The sequence below is a fragment of the Bidens hawaiensis genome, unplaced genomic scaffold (assembly GCF_021521415.1).
Source record: "Bidens hawaiensis isolate Kalapana, Puna unplaced genomic scaffold, B.hawaiensis_p1.1 tig00027144_1, whole genome shotgun sequence".
Lineage (NCBI taxonomy): Eukaryota > Viridiplantae > Streptophyta > Magnoliopsida > Asterales > Asteraceae > Bidens > Bidens hawaiensis.
In genome coordinates, this window is record NW_027494388.1 from 261724 (window position 1) to 284132 (window position 22409).

Below are 22409 nucleotides of genomic sequence, written 5' to 3' on the forward strand. Positions count from 1 at the left end.
GCGTTGTTTAGCTTAGCTACAACTGTGCGTGGACCTGCGTGTACTCCACAGATGCCTTCGTGTACTTCCCTTAGGAGATAGTCGGCATCTTGGTCGTCCACGCATCTGAGGAGTGGGCCAAGAAAGTTACCCCTGTAATGTATGTCATCAACAAGTTGATAGTTCAGTGATTTACAGCGTATCTTTCTTGCATGTGTCTTCGACTCTGGTAGTATACCCGCTGCAAGGTAATTTATGATTGGTGTCATCCATGTTTCCGTGCCGGTTTGGATGACACAGATTTCCTTGTGCGGGACTGATGGTGCTCCAAGAAGTTCAACGCGGATGTCTTTTCCCAAGTGGGTGAAGGCTAACGATGCAAGCTTGCTTAACGCATCCGCAGATTTGTTTTCACTTCGCTTGATGTGCATAACTTTGCAATCGTTAAAATCGCACATAAGGGTTTTTGCTTGTGCGAGGTACAGGGCCATTGTGTCGTTCACGGCCGTGTACGTCCCGTTTATCTGGTTGGCTACTAACATGGAATCTACGTGGGCTTCCAAGTTTTTCACCCCCATCTTACGCGCAATTCTTAATCCGGCCAAGAATGCTTCATACTCCGCTTCGTTATTCGTACTTGGGAAATCCAGCCGAATAGCGTAAGTGTACTCTTGGCCTGCTGGGTTAGTTAGTTTCAACCCTGCGCCTGAACCCTGGTTGTTGGCTGCTCCATTAGTATAGAGTCGCCAGACATCATCAATGTCCTGTGCTGGAGAGGGTTGAGCCTCTTCCTGGCACTCTTTTTCCCACGAAGGGGGGACTTCTGCAATAAAGTCGGCCAAGACCTGGCCTTTTATGGTTGGTCTTGGCTTGTACTTTATCGCGTATTCTCCCAATTCAATTGCCCATTTGGCTAGGCGCCCTGATAACTCGGGTTTGCCTAGAACGTTTGCAAGTTTGAAGTTGGTGAGAATGGTGATTGGGTGTCCTTGGAAATATCGTTTTAGCCTGCGTGAAGCCTGTACAAGCGCTAAGACTAATTTTTCCAGGGTAGAGTACCGGGTTTCTACGTCCGTTAAGACGCGGCTTACATAGTAGATGGGCATCTGGATGCCTTTTCGTTCTACTAATAAGACTGCCCCGGTTGCTCTGTCTGTGGCGGAGAGGTAGAGAATTAATTCCTCCCCCGCTTCTGGTGCTGTGAGCGTTGGGAGTTCGATCAAGCGTGACCGAATCTCCTGAAAAGCTGCTTCCGCTTCTGGTGTCCAGCGGAAGTGCGTTTTCTTCAAGCAATTTTTCAATGTTGACACAAATGGGAACGACCTATCCACATGGTTTGCCAAAAAGCGGTTAAGTGCAACTAGTCGTCCATTCAGTGTCTGAGCCTGTTTGATGGTAGTAGGTGATTCCATTTTGATAATGGCTTCGACCTTTTCAGGGTTCGCTCTGAAGCCATCTTTGGTAACGATGACTCCTAAGAACTTCCCTTCTTCCATCCCAATAGAACACTTGCGCGGGTTGAGCTTCATGTTTATCCGTCTGAGCATGTTGAAAGTTTCTTCGATGTCTTTCAACATCGCTTCTGGCTCAAGGCTTTTGATGACCAAGTCATCCATGTAAACTTCCAAGTTCCTCCCGATTTGGGCATGGAACTCTTTGTCCATCAGGCGTTGGTATGTGGACCCGGCATTCTTAAGTCCGAATGGCATCATTTGATAACAAAATGTGCCATCGGGCGTCCGAAATGCGGTTTTGCCCTGATCGTCAACGGCCATATGGATTTGATGGTACCCTTTATACGCATCAAGGAAGTATTTAAGGCGAAACGGTGCTAACGAATCTACCTTCAGGTCAATTTCGGGTAACGGGTAACAATCTTTGGGGCATGCTTTATTCAGGTCTTTGAAGTCTATGCACATGCGCCATTGTTTGTTGGATTTCGGTACCATGACGGGATTTGCAACCCATGTTTGATATTTACTAACGCGTACGATGCCTGCGTCAAGGAGTTCCTTGGCTTGGGTTCTACACGCGTTAGCCTGTTCCGCACCCATTACGCGACGCTTTTGAATGACTGGCGGAAAAGCCGGCTCACATTTGATCTTATGCTCCGTCTTACTTCGGGGTACACCAGTCATGTCAGCTGGTGTCCACGCAAAGATGTCAGCATTTTTTTGCAATAAGCGTTTGAGTAAGGTGCGTGTGGGATCAGTGATTGTTGGGCCAATGGTAACGGCCTGGTCAGGGTATTTGCCATTGAAGGCCCATTCTTTTGGCTCGGTAATGGTTGGTTTAGCCATCTTTGGTTTGGGTTTAGATGAGACAGATGCGATGCATACCTGGGGAATACCCGTGATCATCGAGACACCCTCAGCTGTTGGCCACCCCATCATGCCATGGACTGAAGACACCACGGCATTAAATCTTGCCATCCCATCTCTCCTGAAGAGGATGTCGTATGTGTGGTGTGGCTTCCTCATTACGACGAAGTCCACATCTTCTGTGCGAGAGTACTTCCCGTCCGTGAGAGTGACGGGGAAAGATAGGATACCCAAGGGGGTGTTTGTGCTGCCATCGAACCCTTCCATTGAGGCGTAGACCGTTTCCAGGCGTTCTTTGTCTTCGTCGTCTAGCTTGTCGAAGAACTGCCTATACATGACCGTTGACGAAGCGCCGTTATCAGCAAGAGTGCGGGAGGTGTTGTAGTGCCCCAGCTGGCTTTTGATCACTATGGGGCCTTCTTTGTTGGGCTCTCCTGGCACACGCGGGAAGCGCACTTCAGCTTCCTTCCACGCACTTGGCTCTGTCGTTCGTCGTTTTCTTCCTCTGACGTTGCCATGAACCATGTGGATGCTGATGTCGACGGGCTTTCGTCCGTTGCCCTTGTACCGATTTTCATTTCTCCCTCCGTTATTGACTGACGCCACGAGGTGTGTATGTTTTCCATCTTTGACGAATGTTTCGACAATATCCTTCAAAGATGTACACTCCTCTGTGGTGTGGCCTTTTGTCCCGTGGAAGTCACGGGATTTGCTCTGATCAGCGTTATGACGCTGCCGGATTATTGGGGCCTTTGGCCACGGGAGTTTCTCGGTGGAAAATATCTCGGTGACGCTTTTTGTGAGTGGCGTCCATCTGGGATTCCGGGACGAGTGTGTGTTGTCCCTTCCGCCTAATAGAGGGCGAGAGCTAGATGATGTGTCAAAGTTTATCCTTGACTGCCAAATACCAACCTTCCTCTTTTTATTATGTTGGGCGGTACAGACATTATTTTCTCTGGTCCTTTGCATGTAGAAATTTGTGCTCTGGGGAAGATTTCTACCCAGTTGCTTCTCCGTCTCGGCAAAGCGTTTAGCTGCCGTCATGATGGCATCCCACGTAGATGGCATGCCATCTTTACCCGTCAAAATGCAGATAAGCTCTGGGTACTCGGCGCCCTGGATGAAAGCGGCGCGAACAAGATCTTCGCTTATAGTGCCTAGACTTAGCTTCTTTGAGTTGAAGCGAGTGATGAAGTCTAGCAAAGATTCGTCTTCCTCTCGGACGCAGTTGAGGATCGTCCACTGCTCTTCAGTATATTTTCTTTGTTGACTGAAGTGCTGGCTGAACTTGTGCTGGAAGTCTGCCCAATCATAGATGTGGTGGACCGGTAGAAGATCAAACCACGCTCTGGCTGCCCCGACGAGCGTCATTTGGAACATGTAACACCACGTGGGTTCCATCCAATTACTGACGGTTGCCCCTGCTATGAATCTGTTCAAGTGATCGTCTGGGTCGGATACGCCATCATAAGTGCCTATGTTGGACATCTGTTTGGCACTCTTTAGAGCGATTGTTTCCGCAATGTCTCTTACAAACTTGGACGTTCCCGCATTTACAACAGTCGGTCTGAAAGTTTTGGAGAAGTCACGTGGGTTTCCCCCCGCGTTCTTTGGCTTGAAAGTTTCTCCAAAATTTCTTTTCGAGCGGAAGTCTACTTCTTTACGCTTCCCTTTCGCCTTATGACGAGGGTTTGCGTCACTGTCAGATTCTTCCCAATCGTCATCCGAATACTCGCAATCATTGCTCGTGTTGAGCTGTTGTCGAGTGCTTCCGAAATCGTCGTTGGCCTGTTGGAGTGAACGTAAACGTTCATCCAACTCAGCTTGGAATTCTTTCTGACGTACTTCCGCCCAAGCTTTAACTTGATCTAGTGTTTGGCGGGGAAGCCTCGTTTGTTGCTTCTCCACCTGGGTATCAATGAATCCCAGGGGAGGATTATTTACCGCACTTGCCCCGGCTTTGGTAGCTGGGGTAGTTTTCGTAGAAACCGTGTATTCACCGGTATTCCCCCCAGTAGCTGGGGTTGTGGTTACCGGGGTCTCTTGGTCACTCGGTGGCCTTGACCTCGGAGTAACCTTAACCATCTTTCCAGAAATTTTGAAAAAACTGAGAAAAAGAATTAGTTATAGCTTAATGCACGGATGGCGCCAATGAAGAAACACTAAATGACCCCGGCAGATTACGGATAATCTTAGGGTTAAGTAGATGTTTCCCACGAGGGTTAGGTCCGGCAAAGATGGTTATTCTTCTTGACCTACAAAACAGACACCATGAGCTCGTCACTGAGAAGGGGGGGTTCCTCCTTGTGACCACCCTCCGGCGTGAGAATCAGACTAGATTGCTCTGAATATAAGTGTATATTGAGAGGAATAGCTAGAGAGAAGATAAGATGATCATACCGTTCCAAGGTGTTGGAGTATTTATAGCCGAAGGTAGGTTTCCAAGCAGGTATGGCCAGCTGTATAATATTCCTTTTCCACCAACTACGGGCTATGTACGTGCCACGATGGGAGTTGGTGGGTAGGCAGCGGCTGATAGTGACATTTTGTACTGGAGCATGCTCATCCTCGTACTATTGTCGGTGAGCTGTCACCCTGTGATTGGTTCATGGGCTGCTTTGGTCAGATCTTGTCTATTTTGTCCATACCTTGGCAGGTATAGTACAAAAGATCTTCCAGAAGCGTACGGACTAGCTCTTTTGGGCGGGAATATTCCCGCCCTGCTCATTCCTTCTTCAGGTGACATTACTGAAGTATTAAGAGTTAGTGCCTTATGCGTGTAGCCTTACTGTTAGTGCGGGTGGCCTTCCTTCTTGGCTTGTACCCACAACTACGGGGACAGGCAGGGTACTGTACCAAGGGAGGCTTTCCTGCGGGAACAGCTGGCTTACTGCGTGTAAGGTCTTCATCTCTCTGAGTATGGTGGGTCCTGCGGAACCGGTTGGTCTTTGCGCAGACATACCTCTTCAAGGTGTGTCTTGCGGGTCCAACTGGGCTTTGCGGGGACCTACCTCTTCAATCACATAAATTAGGCCAATGATTCAAGATATAATCATGGAAAATAATTCTATACAAAATATTCAATACGTGTTGTAAACTAGAGAGAAATGGAGAGCAATTAAGATGTATATTACTTGATGTATTCTTTACATTATATAGTCACAATATCATGAATGGTAATAAACACCTAGTTGAAATCATGAATACTAATAAACATTGGACCAAGTAACTGATATTGATTTGATCTTTGATGAAGTATTTTCAATCCGCATTACACTGTCTTCATTATCGGGTCATTCTTCATTATTGATGCTTCATGTACATATCGATCCTTCTTTCATTATTTCTGAATTAGTGTTGCTTGTATGTATTGATCACTGAACTTGGTTACAAGAATTCTTGACTAGTAACTTCGTCTTGATTTGATATTTTTTTTTGTTGAAGTTTACCATAATGATATTGTTGTGTCGATGTATGTGAATACATAACCAGGCTTACATCATATTTCATTTATATTTAACATATATATGCTCATTATAAGAACACCCAAGTAGATGAGACATAATTTTTATTCTAAAAAGAGTATATAAGTCTCGTGCCGTGCAAATATATCAAAATATGTGTTTTATTTCGTTTTTGTTTACACATGTAATAGATTGTAATATCATTTAAGAATGATAAGTCCAACGATAGCATTTTAAGTGTGGTACTTCTGGACCAGCTACTTGCGCGCCCTCTTCTTGGGACGATGACGATTTTTTAATACATTTAGCGACTTGATAATCATGAGTGTGATTCGCGAATAAATTGTCCATATTAAAATGTACTAACATATATTTAATTCATTTTTATTGACGGGCAGGTAAACAATTACACAAATTCGAACTCTAGCTCGAGGTATGATTGCGTTGTGACAAATTTTCAAAATCTTTCTCTAAAAGTTTGATAGTTTCCCTCGATGGTGTTTAGATCATCACTGTAAACTACGATTATAGTGAACTTTTAGAGTGACAATGTTGATACATGTAAGGCCCCGGTCCTGGTGCCCTACTTGGACGTTGGATTTACTCATAAACACAGTTCTAACTATCAGAGCTAGTTAAAACTTTTCACGGAATATAAAAACATCAAACATTCATTATAAAATCTTAAAATCATAACTTTTAACTTTTAAATTATCTTAACATAAAACATCATAACTTTTCTTCACTAGATGCCTGTCAGCTCAGTCCATGCCATGTGTCCCCCTCCAGCCAGCTCTTTCATCATATTTGCCCGCGTGCATACTAAAAGTCAGCTACACTGAGTGAGTTCTAGTTAATCATGCAACATACATTACCTTCACGTTCATACTTATACATATCCAAAGACACATATTAATTTCTTAACTTGCTTATACTTCATTCATACATGCATACATAGATGCATGCATACACGTACATTCATACTTTATACTTTCATACTTTCATTCTTTCATACTCTCATTCCTTTATACTTTCATACTTTCTTTCTTTCATATATTCATACTTTCCATATTTTCATATTTTATCTTACTTTACATACATACTTATACATTTTAAATAGCATTTCGCCCTACTTTCCTCGAGTATTATTAGGGCCCGGTTCCCTCTTGCCTCAATATTATTAGGGTTCGGTTCCCTCTTGCCTTGAATATTATTAGGGTTCAATTCCCTCTTGCCCCGAATATTATTAGGGTCCGGTTCCCTTTTCTTCCATACAAACTTACATTACATTTCTTTTTCTTTATTATTATAACCTTCATATATTAATATTTGCATTAACATATAAACATTATTCATACATACTTTCTTATACATACTCATTCCATACTTACTACACATTACCTCCATTGACAATACGTGCAATATCCGAAGATCGTTCACGTACCGTCATGCATGCATTCATATCATAAATATAACTATCACATCTATCATTATGATATACACTTACCACTTAAGGTGAGTGTATTAACATTCACATTGAGTATGCACACAGCCCCGAAAACATAACAAGGAATGGGGCTAGAAACTCACCTGAATCCGGTTACGCTCGGAGTTAGTAGTAATCCCCTTCTTTAATTGAGCACGGCTAACTGTATGACAATTATATGTGTCAATTAACTAACCCTATACTCATCATTTAAGTTTAATTAAAAACTTCTAAGTGTGGACTATTCTAATCGAATGTCCAATTTCTATTCGAATGGTTTACCTATTTGAATGGCAGGTTCCATTCGAATGGGCCTTCCATTTGAATAGACCCTTTTTATTCGAATGGACCCCTCTGATTCGAATGGACCTTTGATTCGAATGGATTCTCCTTATTCGCATGGACCCTTTTTATTCGAATGGTCCTGAAGCCTTTTTCCTTCTTTCCTATCTTTCTTCCTTTCTTTCTTTCTTTCCTTTCGAATGCCATTCAATGTCAGTTTTCTATTCGAATATACCCACTGAAGGGTATTAATACCATATTTATTATTTTCACTACATATTAACATCTATTCTCATATTTTAGTGTTCTTTTATATTTTAAGCATGTTCCTTTTTATTCTAGACCAAGATCTAGCTTACTCATCAATAAAGTTTACACCTTTATTGGTTTCAAACCCATTTAAGCTAGATCTAGGGTTTCTACATGAACCGTTCTTACTCACGGGTTCATTAAGTACCCTTACTAACATCAAGTTTATATTTTTCTAACATAATAAGGTCCGATTTACTATCCTACTAATTTTTATGAAAAACCTATTTCGTTTACCCGTTCTTTTCACAAACCGAACACAACCAAAACGAACCAACTAACCCGTTTACTCACAAGTTCATTACTTTATCAATAATCGTGACCCGTTCTGTCATCCTACCAATTTTTATGCAAATCCGTACACGAAAAGTAATTTTTTTAACAAAAACGTACCTTTGAGGTTTGTGTCAGAAATCACTCGAGTAGACCAAAACCATACCAAACGAACTCGGAATTGAGTGATTCAAGTGGCCATGGAACTGTCTCGCCAAGACCTACCAACGCCGCCAACTTCTGCCGCCAGAAGCCACCGCTACAATCACCGGAAAACTGAAACAGTTGCCAGAATCTTCATTTTTTAGTTGTTACGGTTTTGTTGATAAAAACCAGACTTTCCGACCTCTGATCGAATATCCGATCGGTGAGAATCTTCCTTTATATTCCATTAACACTCAGTTAAATTTTGAGACCGATCCGACAGTTAGATCTCCGGAAATCATCATATCTTTGTGGGTGGTTTTCTCAAAAACGGGAATTGGAGAAATGTGTGTTTTTGAAGGTGTAGGCTATGGTGTAGAGATTGATGGAAATGGAAAGGTTAGAGTTTAAGGGGTATTAATACTCCTTTAAGCCCATGGACATTTGACACATCTTTTCTTTTTAGTCCATATTTAATTCCATCTTTAAAGCCTACTTAACCTTCCATCTTTATTATTTTATTATTTCATTTAATAACTCAAGTAAACTTATCCATCATAATTAAATAATATATTAAATATCATTTTTAGAAATTTCAGGATGTTACAATACATAAATATATACTCGAATTGCTGGTCGAGGAATAAATTAGTCGGGTCGAAGTTTTTCATTTCAAAATTCTCTCTTTAGTAGTTCTACGATTACAATTATATGAACTATTAAGAGTAAAACTTTGATAAACAAGCATGGCTAATTTTTATCAAGCGTATACCTCTTTTTTAAATATACTTACTGAGTCAACTGAGTCAGTTACATGGTAGCGACATCCAAATGTTTTATCTAAAGTCATTATAAGATTGCAAGGCAGATTAAATATCATAAGGTTATCGCATCCACCATATGGGATTTACGTTTCCTTATATTTAACTAGTATGATTTGGGAAAAATCTCTTGTATTATAAGTTGTGCCTTACGCATAATCTCATTTTCATTTCTTTTTTGTTTTGTTTTAAAACACCAATTTATAACAAGCGAATTAAGAAAGCCTTTTAGGCATCTAACTGTTTTGGCTAGTCATATTTGTGTATATAATTTTATGCACCTTAATGCGCGTAATCTTTTTCGTTGATTACATTTATTACTATGCCATATGAAAATATTTTATCAACTTTTTTTCTGTTCCATGTTATACTATTTTGTACATAATTTGTAAAGATCTCGTCTTTGTTTACTACCGATGTTTCTTCGGGAACTTTATATTCCTCTTTGGAGGAATTTTGTTTTCTTCTAGAATCGTATTGTTCTTTATCAATTACCTCATATGGGGTTTATTACTTCATATTCTAGAAATAAATTGTTCTCTTCTAAGACATTGACTTTCTCGATGATCAAATCAATAACACCTTCCGGACGTTTTGTATGCAACCTCTTATATGGTTTATCAATAATAACTTCTACATGTTTTGCATATAACCACTTATGAGGTTTGTCAATAATATATTGTAGATGTTTGAATTTAATCAGTTGTGGGATGTATCAAAAACATCTAGATGTTTTGCATGCAACCATTTATAAGGTTCCACCAACTACATTGTTCAGCTCGTTAGGTCTTCTTGGAACTTATTTGCCTTCCACATTTTGTTTTATGTATGGTATTCTTTCTATGATTACTTTAATTTGAGTTGTTAAATTTGATAACGTATATGTGACTTTGCCACCTTGTGTTTGGGAATGAATCTAGTAATTCAATTTGCTATTTTTAGAAAATGCATTTGCATTGAAAACTCGAGGGATAAAAACATGATAGATGCATTCTTTGTATTAACCAGTCTTTCCATATTATTTTTCCCCATAAGACTGGAATTATTGTCTCGTCAATTTTGACAACTGATTAATACGATATAAAGTAATGGCTTAATTTTGTGGGATAGCCTTTGACTCTCTCATTGGTTGAAGTAGACGCCTAGTAATCATGGATCAGCATGCCGCAGTGAATTTGTACACGACATCTGTACGCACCATTGTCACACCCTCGGAATAGGTTTTGTCCGAAGCATCGTAGCCCATGACTTATGTGTACCAACTTGTTCCAGAAAAAGCTTTTGGTGGTCTTATTGGCGCAATGTGGGTTCTTCAACTGGATGAAGTCATAACAAGGTAGCCGTAAGGAAACCTGTGGCTGGATTGAATCCTTCACGATGGAATTTCCATTCAAGATGCTTACTTCCGCGGGTAGCAGGCGGGAAAAGGGTCCGAAGGACACGTAGCCGGGGCGAGTCAGAAAATCCAAGAAGTCAGATCCTCTTTCATTCAATGTCGCCTTCTTTAGGCATGTGATTTCGTGCATATGCAGTTAATATAAGATTGGAGATTTAGTAGTGATACCTGAATTGCGAAGGAACATATACAATCTTTGATTCTTATTATAGATGTAGAGTAGTAAAAAGGTCCAAAGATCCATATAATGATACCCTCGGGCCACCTAAATTACCCCCAGAAATCACCCGCGGGTCATTGAAATAATTAATTACACACCAAAGAACAGAAGTTCAAAATACCCATCCAAGGACCATAAGAGTCATCCGCTGCTGCGGAAGTTTCCCGCACGTGGAAAGACAAAGAAGGGACTTCATGTTTGTTAAAGATAGGCAGTTACAACAAATGTCTTCTAGAAGATTGGGGGATATATTCCCTGATAGAGACGTTTGCCTCCTTATTGATAGCACGTGATGGCACAACCAATCAAGAAAAACTAGCTCGACGTTTTATAACAACCATGCACATGGTGTTACGTATAGGAAAGTATAGGGGTCTAAGTGTAAACAATAGTAATAGAGGGACTAGTTTGTAAGCTTGTAATCTAGCTAACAAACTGTTAGTTGAGAATTAGTTGTACTTAACTGTGAGTAACGATAATAAACGCAACAATTAGTTGGAATACTTCTTCTCTGTTTTTTCTCTATTCTATCTTTTTGCTTATCAAGTGGTATCAGAGCACCGATCCGTCGAAGCTCCGGTGGCCTAATTCCGTTACCTAATTCCAGTGACATAATTCTGGTGACCTAATTCTTCCTTCATCTCTACTCACTGCTGCTTTCCAGTTCATTTCCATTTCTTGAAATTGATCTTTGATTCGATCAATTTCCTTCAATTCATTCAAAAAATTCAGTTTGTTTAGTTCTAATTGATTGTTAGTTCGATCAATTTTGTTCCCCAAATTCGTCAATTTTAAACCCTGATTTCGTTCAGACCTAATTCGTGTAAGCAATGGCTTCCAACATTAACACTCGTCAACAAGAGGTCGATAAGACTCTGAAAGAACACGAACGCATAATCTTGCGTATGGAGACAAATTCACAAGAAGCAATGGCTGATCATCCACAATTGTATCAGACAGGGATACCATTTTTCTGAGTGTTTTTTTGAAAGAATTCACTAGAATTCAAGGCATTTCAGTCAACATGTCAACTGCTTACCATCCACAAACCGACGGTCAAACAGAAGTGGTAAATAGATGTGTGGAGTCTTATCTAAGATGTATGGTAAAAGCCTACATCTTGGGATGGGTGGTTATCATTAGCTGAGTATTGGTACAACACAAACTTCCATACTTCTATTCAGATAACACCCTTTCAGGCTTTATATGGATATGCTCCACCTCTGCATGTTCCTTACATCCATAGAGACTCGAATGTAGCTTAAGTGGATGATATGATGTGTGATAGAGAAGGGACTGTAAGACTGCTCAAAGAAGATTTACATAAGGCTCAAAATCGAATGAGACAATACGCTAACAAGAAAAGAAGTGAAAGAAGCTTTGATACAGGAACTTGGGTGTATGTTAAGCTGCAACCATATGTGCAGACATCCGCGAGACTTGGTGGCTATAATAAACTATCTCCTAAGTTTTTTGGGCCTTATCTGATCATTGAGAAATTAGGAGTTGTGGCATATAGATTGGATCTTCCAAAGGAAGCTCAAATCCATCCCGTTTTCCACGTGTCATTATTGAAGAAAGCAAACGGGCCTCCAACACAAGTTTCATCTATACCTATTGTTGCTCCAAGGTTCTCCTTGCATCCCTTAAAGATCTTAGACAACAGAGTTACTAAGAGAAGGAATAGAGTTGCAAGTCAAGTCTTAGTACAATGGAAAGATTTACCTACCTGTGATGCTACGTGGGAGTTTAGAGATGAGTTCCAGTATTGATTTCCTGATTTTCAGTTGTAGAATCCTTGGGTCAAGGATTCTAAATAAGGAGAATGTATTGTTACGTATAGGAAAGTATAGGGGTCTAAGTGTAAACAATAGTAATAGAGGGACTAGTTTGTAATACTTGTAATTGTTAGGGATGTGCTTGTAATCTAGCTAACAAACTGTTAGTTGAGAATTAGTTGTACTTAACTGTGAGTAACGATAATAAACGCAGCAATTAGTTGGAATACTTCTTCTCTGTGTTTTCTCTATTCTATCTTTTTGCTTATCACATGGGTAGCTATTATCTCCTATCAAAATCAACCATGTGTCGGTAGAAGGAGACATCTTTCAGAAAGAGACAGCTCCACCAATCGCATTCCCCCACTCCCCAGCTATAAATACTTTATCCATCATCATGAGGTATTCATTCACAACTCCCATATTACATCAATCACTTTGTAATTTCTCTCTCGATAAAAACAGTGCTTATTTTCACGCCGAGGATTTAGGTTGACTCTTTATTCATTTCTGCCTAGCTTTACCTATTAACTATACCCGGTGGAAATAAACATCTTATCCTAATAGCCCTTAGATCCGTCTTTCTTCACTTATCATTACTTTATTACAGTAATTTTATATTTAAATTTCTTCTCTGTTGTTCAGAATTGTAAACTTGTAATGCGGATATTGACTTATTATTTGTATAACTAAAAAGGTGCATAATATCTTAATCGTGATTTAAAAAATTCTCTAATTCGAATGCACATAATTATGAAGTTTTTATTTCTCAATTCCTAACATCTTTCTACCAAACAAAGAAGCTTTTCATGGCACAGACATTAGCTCCCGGGCGGTTCAGTTTTTGCCTGCCCGAGAACAAAATTTATAGTTTTCACCAAAAACCATCCGACTGAATAGTATACAGACTGGACTGAATCGTATATGGTCCTATTCTTGGCAGTGCTAAAAATGAACCAAGATTAATATATATCTTTGTTTAAACTTAATGACTTTCCTGTAAAACCAGGATTATGAAGTTCTGTGTTTTTAGTAAACAAACAAATCCAAATGATAAAAGCACACAACATTACTACATTAGTTAATTTGAAAACCATACAGAGGTTAGCTAAATAGGCTGTATACTTATCACAACCGCGTTACTTGGATGAAGAAGCAGCGTTTATAGGGGCACCTTCTTCACGCAAACTATTATCTCTGCGGTATGTAGTTTTAGCTCCCTGAAATCAGAGGACACAACTATGTTAGAACCTCGTACATAATGCCTCAATTCTGTCAAAATATTACCAAAAATCAAATATCATATAATTTTTTTTAAAGGCTGATTAGATAAACCAAAAAGAAAAGAAAAACACAGTAAGAAATTAGGCCCTCAAGAATTCATAGTCCAGTAAAATGAGTGAGTTGGTAGTTAGCAAGAGTGTAAATTAGTCACACCACACGTGACCTACTCAAGACCAACTGGCTAAAAGCTCAAACAGGGCCAACATAATCGAGCCTGAGCCTAAGTTGAACCTTACTAAATTAAGAGCTCGAGCTTAAGCTTCATATACCGAGCTTGACCACAAGCCTTGTTATTATAAAATAACTATAACAATGTTTAATTAATATTACATAATAAATACCATTAACATATTAATGGTATCTATATGTTCCAAGCTTACTTGAAATATTGTTCCAAGCTTCTTCATTCCAACAGCACGTCGCTTGAGCTCGTCTTTTGAAACAGTTGGATCTTTCAACACCTGAAATGCAACAATGCAAGTGAACTTCGTCTCCTTTTTTATAAACCTTACGTTTTCAAACCGTTATTGATCTAGAATACTCAGTAGTAACAATTAACAAAGTAGTGTTTTGAGATAATTCAGTCGTTTGAACATTTAGCAAGCCTACATCATTCACAAACTTACATGTCAAATGACCTCTAAATCAGAATCAGTTTCACTATACCAAACACAAGAAACTAAACATTTGCAATTCGACTTTTGACATGTTCAACCATTTAACTTGTTTCCTTTTTAGTCGATCTCTTTGATTTTATCTCTATTATTATGTTTACTAAAGAAAACATGAACTTACTGCTTGACAGACACGAGATAAGGTTGTCTCAATATCAACAACATTGATCTGCCACAGAGAATTAATCATTTGGTCTTTTTTATCTTCAATAGCTTTCAGTATCTGCTCTTCCTTGGCTTCTGAATTGTTCAACTTCTTCAGATCCTCTTGTATTTGTATTAAAGATACCGCACCTGTATAGATCAGCTCCCTAGCCTTAATTATTACCTCCTACTCTTAATAAAACTTTAGAGGATTCGTATTTAGCTAAAAAACACATTTATTCCAAAAGTTCATCTTTTAAAAACTTCTCATGTCTCATTCCCGATATCTATCCCTATTCCATTAAATAATACTTATTATTTTTTTTTACTTTTTCTCTTTTTTCCACTTTCAACCACTCACAAAAATATGGTAATTAGACATAGAGAATGAATAGTGAACCTGTATAATTAGGGAAACACTGTAGCTTCCCTAAAATTTTTCCTTATTTTGGGATCCTAGTTCCTAAATATATGGCTAAATGCAGAAGCTGTTGTGAACGCTCTTAGCCGGTTAGAGTAAAAGGTTAATATTATAAAAGCCAACATATTATAAAACATGAATACGACTCGTTTAACTACTTTATATCTCATTTGTATAACACAGTTTTAAGTTTCATGTACCAATAAAGAGAAATGATGGAGCTTAACCTACTAACTTCAATAATTTAATATATTTAAAAAATTCACATAGTGTACGTTTTTTATTAACAGGTTTAATCGTGTCTTAAACAGGTTCCCAATCCCTTAAAAAACATGAAAAAGTCACCGAATCCAGTTTTGCTGTATTGAAATTGGTATACTTGTCCAAAATGCATGTACTTGTGAAAAAATATATATAATATGACCCGTTTTGTTTTTAAATTTGACAAATTTAGAAAATCTGTAGCAGATGAAAACTAGAAATTATAAAACCTGAAGCAGCAGAAACTTGTGATTTCATCTGGTGGCCCTTGTCCCGCACCCATTCGGCTATAAATGGAACCTTCATATAACGTTTATCCTTTCCAAGTTCTCTTGCAGCTTGCCTGGTGTAGATATAGCCAATAGTATGTAGCATAGCCTCACCAAAAGCTGACATGTTATTATTATTCCAAAAAGAGCCGTAGAAACAAAGAAAATCAGTGGTCTTTCAAGTATTGTATTCGATTTCATATACGAAAAGTCGAAAACAAAATTAAGATAAAATAAGCTAGCAATGAGTTTGCAGTCAAAAACTATGCAGTCAAAATATCGATGGGATATTGGTTACCGGTCCTCATGTGAAATATCAGTCAAAATTTCGATACTGATAATAGCAGCGATATTGACCGATATTACACCGATATTCCCTACATCAGTATTTAAGTCTTAATTTTCGAGTTTTAGTGTCTAATGTTAGGGTTTTGAGGCTTAATCTGTTCCTACATGCTACAATTGCTAATGTTTTGCAAGTTGCAAAAGGATAATTTGTTAATAGTAGGATAGTATACTGAATTGCTAGTGACAGGTGCTATATATATAAATTCTGCATGACATAAAAATTACCGATACCCCATCGATATCCCACCGCTATAACCAATATCTCAAATATCGGTCCTCCACCGATATCCGATATTTTTACGCATTAACTGCTTATGTCAAAAAGATGTAATGGATTGTTACAAAAGGCATTAAAACCATGGGCATGTTATTATTTTGGTGATCATTTGTTTCTCTTAAACATTTAGAATAGTCAATATTTTTTTACCATGACTGCAATGGTCAAAACTCAGTTATCTGGTAAGTAAATAACTGTAGTACGGGGATCTAAGAAGGAAAACCTACCAGCTTGTGAAAGTTGGCGAGCTTCTGATGTTGCCCAGCTTACAAATTCAGATGTTTGACCTTCAACAAATGGCCGAAGGCGATTCTTCAGATTTGTTATGAGCTTTGTTTCCCTCTCCTTTTGAAATTCCTATACAATGAAACAAAAAGAAACTTCCAATAACTATACATCTATACAATATATACATGTGTGTGTGTGTTGACAAATAAATATTAATTAGTAGCAAGTTTCTTAACAAAGATAAGAATAAAAACTTCAATGAAGAATTAAGTTAATTTATGTAAAATGTAAATGGGAAAAATATATCAATGCAACTCAAAAAACTACAATGAAAGTTTAACCGTCTATAGAGGAACGAAACACTAGAAAGCCAAACTTGGGCACGTGTGCTATATGAAACTAAACCCTAATAACAAGTGTACCCATTTAAAATGTGACAATGACTTAATAAAAAAAATGTATCCAGTAAAATCTCACTCATAGTAGAATCTAGGGAGGGTGAGATAAGGGCAAACATTTCCTCTATTCCACGAGATAGAGAGGGTGCACCCGTTGAGATCACCAGTTAACAAAAACCGTCTTTTAAATATCAAGTATAAAAATACAAATAACATAAAGTGTATACATGAAACGCAAAAACAAAAGTACCAGTAAGAATAGTAAAACTATGAAGGAAGAAGAGAAAAGAAAAGAGATCACTAACCACCTTGGAAACTCAAGAAAGTTATTAATATAAAATGAAAAACAGGTTGTCATAAATAATAAAGGACATTGCTTGTTTACTATGACAAGTAAAAATGTGAAAGTAGGTTGCTACGTTACCATAACTAAAGTGATTTGAAGAGAGAAAGTAAGATGTGAATATGTATATGTAAATTCTATTCTCTCTTAATGATTCAGTAGAAAGACTACTTATTTATAGTAAATAGAGGGTTGACTACTCTAATAGACTCAACTCATTAGCCTAACTAACTAACTAACCACATTCACTTAACTACATATTATCCATTCTAAGAATTACAAAAATAGTTCTGTAGTTGTCATTATTATTTAAAAAATAATAATAATAAAACAAATTGGAGTAAGAACGTATACCCTCATCCTCTCTTGGACTTTCATCTTGCGAATTTCAGGAACTTGTCCCTCTTCTTCAAGTTCTACAGACTGTATAGCAGCCATATAAAGTTGTCCAACGTAATCCTCAAACATATCACTACCAAACAGCATGCCAAAAACAGCGGCAGGATCCACCATCGAATCACTGAAGAAAAACGTTATAAACTGTTATTATATAAAAACAAACATTGGAAAACTGAAGTATATATTATGCTTACTTTGCTACTCTTGATTTTCCATTTTTGTCATACGCTTCACGCTTCTCAGGATCACTTAAAACCTGATAAGCCTCTCCAAGAACCTTCAAGCACAATAATACACTCATTAATATAAACAAATGAAGTATATTGAGAAAGATATAAATAAAGTAAAGAATCCAAAATATAATTAAGTCAAACTTCACACCTGAAATTTGTGGGCAGCTTTTGGATCTCCAGGATTTTTATCAGGGTGAACTTTCCTTGCCTGTAAATATTAATATACAAAAGTTATATTATATAATTACATAGTTTTCAAAGAATCATGCTTAATAATAGTATTGCTGCATGCATAATTTAACATGATATGAAAAGTTCACACAATTTCTAAGAATTCAAATAATCACATTGACACGTGATATGTAGATATTTTATTTTTTTTGGGTGAGAATGAGCATATTCTTTAAAGAAGGTACTACTAGACTTACTTTTACGTAATAGGCCTTTTTAATATCTGATGAGGATGCATCAGTACTGACTCCCAAGATATCATAATATTCCGTTTCCTTCACCATACTCAGCAATCACAGCTCTTGTAAGACTGGTAAAAACAAAGGGGGAAAAATCATTACAGCAAGAAAGAATCAACAATTATTAAGATAAAAAACAAACACAATGGATGAATCATCTATAACACAAAGCTATTTGTTTTCCGTGGAAGTTTGCCTATTTCAACTCTTGACCATTCATTCATTCAAAACTTGATATCATATTTTTTATAAATTCTAAATTCAAAAGGACAACACGTGGAATAACAGTAACCAGGGCCGGCTCCGAGAAAGTAAAAAAAAAATTGGGTCGAAAGCGAAAATTTTTTTGGACCTTAGTAAATGGAGTATTTTGTTGGGTGCAAACAATTTAATTTTTACATGGGTTTACTTGGTTATAATTGGGTTGTGTAAAAAACTTTGTTATAAATATATAATTAACATGCCTCAAATGAGAGTAGAACCCACAACCTTTGGGTTGGGAGCAATACCCTTTTGCCATTAGACCAAACTACTGATTATGTAATTGAGTTTAAACACTAAATATACCATAGTTATCAAATGCGATAAGCGCTCGAAAGCGTTGAGGCTGGGTCTAGCGCCTAGGCGATAAGCGCAAAAAAAGCGCCCGATTTAAAAAAAAAAGCGCACATTAAAAAAACAAAAAAATTAACTTAAATAGAACATCTTATGAAGAACACACACATTCATTCTTCAAAGTTTATAAGAAACAAAACAAAAAATCCGAAAGTTATCATAAGATTATAAGAAACAAAGAACAAAAAATGCATAGTAAAGAAATAAATCCGAAAATAGGGAATTAAGAACAAAAATAACCTGTAATTCTTAGTTTCTTGATGATTTTGTGTGATATAATATTGATTATGGAACCCCTTAAATAGTGGAGTGTTAGGGAGTCCTAGAGAATAGGAACAGATTATTAAAGAGAATTTAATAAGCATGGGGAGGTCTGGGAAAATAAGACTGCGCATTAAATATCTGCTGCATGCTAGTCGCAGTTAATGCGCCTGGCGCTTTAAATGCGCTTAAGCGCAAAACGCGCACGCTTTTAATAACTATGAAATATACATATTGTTTTAATAAAAAATACATATAATTTAAAAATTCGGGCTTACGGGGTGTCTGGCCCGTGGCCGTCGACCACCCGGCCACACCTTATGGCCGGCCCTGATAGTAACGAGTGAGGTTATAATTCGGAACCCAGAGCAAGTCACAAGGTGTTTATAAACATCTTTCTATATTTCTCATTGGTTTCTAGCATAGTTATCAAATGCGTTAGGCGCACTTAAGGTGCATAGGCCTCACTTGGGGCCTAGGCGCAAAAAAAGCGAGGGCCTAAAAGCGCACTTAAATATAAAATTAAAAATATAATTTGTATGTGAAAAATAATACAATTCTTCAAATAAAATAAACAGAAGCTATTATATACCATAAATATCATCTAATTAGTACCAAAATTTCTAATATAGTCAAGATTCAAATGTATTCCAAAACTTGAATAACAAAATGTATCAATATAATGCCTTTGACATCCTAGATCTAAATTTTAATAGCACTCATTGTGTTTCTTTTGCTCGGGTTTTATCTTCTGATGTTCTTGACATAGACGCTGTCGAAGCGCTTGCCTATGAACTAGAACCGCATTTATTGAGCCTCGCCTGAAAAATGGACCTAGGCGCAAGAAGCTAGGGCTTTTAATAACTATGGTTTCTAGCATTACTTACCTAAAGTTAAACTCTAAATATGGACCTACATGTGCAAAATCTTAACGCACAAAACCTTCCAACGTACAAGATCCACCACAAGCCCATTTTGCGTGCACCTCGCCTGCGCCTTTTGTACAGCGTACACCTCACCAAGTCAAAACCTAACCGCCTTGCGCCTAAAAAGCTATATAATTTTTTTTCTATATTTCTCATAGGCTTTCAGCATCTAACATAAATGTTAGCTCTAAATCATCATCATCGTACTCAGTATATCTCACCAATAGCAAAGCTATGGTAGGGTCTGAGGAGGGTTAGCTCTAAACCATAAATGTTAGCTCTAAATATGGTTTAATATTCACATAACCTATATGTACACCCTAAAAAGCTAAGAGGTATGGGTGTGCACTGTTCGGTTCGGTTTGATTAGTAGCCTCAACCAATTAACCAATCGGTTTTTGGTTAATCAGTTTGGCTTATTCGGTTTTATATCAGTTTTCAGTTCGGTTAATAACCAACATAAAATTTTTACTTATAAATACATGAAATCGATGCATAATTGAATATATACATGAATTGGATGCATAAATACATGAAATGAAAGTATAAAAGTTAGAAATATCAAAAACATGAATTGTTTGGTTTGGTTTGGTTAATTTTGGTTAACAGAAGGTCCAAAAAGTAACCGATAACCACTTTTCGTTTTGGTTTTTGGTATGGTTATTGCTCACCCCAAGCTGGAGCCCGAAGGTTTGCAAATGGTTTACAGTATGCATGTATGTATGTATTCTACTAAACTCAAAAACAACATTTGCATCAATATTATATGTAAACTTATCAAATTTGATACAAACGCGCTAATTAACATAAATTTCTATGCAATTTCAAAATTAGGTTAAAAAAATCCATACCAAATTCGGCACATCTGATCTGAGCTATCAAATTCAAAATGTAGCTCACAATTTCAACATTTTCAATTTAAGATCTGAACAACACATTCACCGATCGCAAATTATATGTATCCAACCGAAACATAATTAAACCATAGCAATCTGATGACTGGATTATAAATCCACAACAACATTTAAATTAAAATATAATTGGACAGACATAGAATTTGAATTGAAGAATAAAGTCAAGATATAGAGAGTGTGAGAGAGATTGGAACTTACAATGATATTATTGTTATTGTAATTATTATGCGAATCAATCATGGGAATTGGGGATATAGCAAAATGAGCTAATAATTGTGTTATCGTAATTCTTCGTTTCTCTGTTTGTTTATATGTCATTTCAATTGGTCCTTCAACTAATTGTATTATTCGCTTTTTGATCTTTACCCTTTCAATTGTCGGGTGTGCAAATGGATTCATTTAGTGGTATTTTTAGGTTTTGCGAACGGAATCTATTGTAAAAGCAGGGGTGTGCATATGGGTCGGGGACTCGCGAGTTTTATCCGGTTTATGCTTACATCTATGTAAAAGTGATATTCTCGTCAACATAAATATTTGTAAATGAAGTCAATAATATTTTTAGGTGTTGGTTGTTGTATTATTTAGAAACGACCTTTTTAATGGTTGTAAAAGTCGAGCATTTCTCTTGTTTTAACGCCGTTGTTGCTATTTTCATATTAAACTCTGTTATTCTGTTTCATTTATATATCCGTTTCTTTCCTGTCTTTGCCACGTTGTTCCTCTTTGAGGAGATAAATTTAATTTAACTAGACCACGAGAAAGAAGTAAACGAATATGATCAAATATGGCTTGAAAGAAAGTGGTCAACAAGGAAAATATCAACTAAATGACCATACCTTTCCTCGAATATTATTAGGGTTCGATTCCCTTTTCGTTACCATACAACCATACCTTTCCTCGAATATTATTAGGGTTCGGTTCCCTCTTCGTTACCATACAACCATAACTTTCCTCGAATATTATTATGGTTCGGTTCCCTCTTCGTTACCATACAACCATGCCTTTCCTCGAATATTATTAGAGTTCGGTTCCCTCTTCGTTACCATACAACCATACATCATTTCACATTCATACATATATCATACATACATTATTCATAACCTTACTACATATCAGCACGTGCAATATCCGAAGATCGTTCACGTATTGACGAGCAATCATTTATACCTTTCACATAATCACGTAAGGCATACATTTATCACTTAGGATAAATGTATTAACAAAGACGTCGAGTATGCACACAGCCCCGAAAACATAACATAGAATGGGGCTAGAAACTCACCTGGATCCTGTTGCGTTCACCGTTAAACGTTATCCCCTTCTTTAATTGTGCACGGCTAACTGTTATATAGATATCCTCGTTAATTAACCGTATAATTAATTTAGTCGGTATTTTAATTAACCAATGTATTTTCTAAGTTGGGCTTGTTTGTTTAGTTTATGATGATGGACCAGCTTCTTTAGATTGGAC

At 37.5% G+C, this 22409-nt stretch overlaps 1 protein-coding gene across 2 annotated transcripts; it reads right to left on the reverse strand.

Annotated features, from left to right (window-relative positions):
* Positions 1-13425: 13425 nt before the first annotated feature.
* Positions 13426-21152, reverse strand: LOC143574911 (chaperone protein dnaJ 10-like). 2 transcript variants are annotated; one of them, XM_077059412.1, is made up of 10 exons: positions 21137-21152; positions 18181-18284; positions 17901-17960; positions 17714-17796; positions 17475-17640; positions 16379-16508; positions 15488-15646; positions 14553-14725; positions 14138-14218; positions 13426-13693 (listed from the first exon to the last, which is right to left on the reverse strand). In XM_077059412.1, the coding sequence occupies exons 2-10, from the start codon at positions 18265-18267 to the stop codon at positions 13613-13615; spliced, it is 1020 nt and encodes a 339-aa protein (XP_076915527.1). In that variant the 5' UTR covers positions 18268-18284; positions 21137-21152; the 3' UTR covers positions 13426-13612. The 2 variants fall into 2 exon arrangements, with proteins under 2 accessions (XP_076915527.1, XP_076915526.1); XM_077059411.1 differs by lacking the exon at positions 21137-21152 and adding an exon at positions 20876-20894 and having other exon boundaries at positions 18181-18293.
* Positions 21153-22409: the final 1257 nt, after the last annotated feature.

Coding starts and splice junctions, on each gene's coding strand:
- LOC143574911 (XM_077059412.1), bottom strand. CDS start 18,267: ATGGTGAAGGAAACGGAATATTATGATATCTTGGGAGTCAGTACTGAT. Junction 16,509..17,474: donor AAGTCCAAGAGAGGATGAGG/GTATACGTTCTT, acceptor TTCATTGTATAG/GAATTTCAAAAGGAGAGGGA. Junction 13,694..14,137: donor AGCTTGGAACAATATTTCAA/GTAAGCTTGGAA, acceptor CTCTGATTTCAG/GGAGCTAAAACTACATACCG.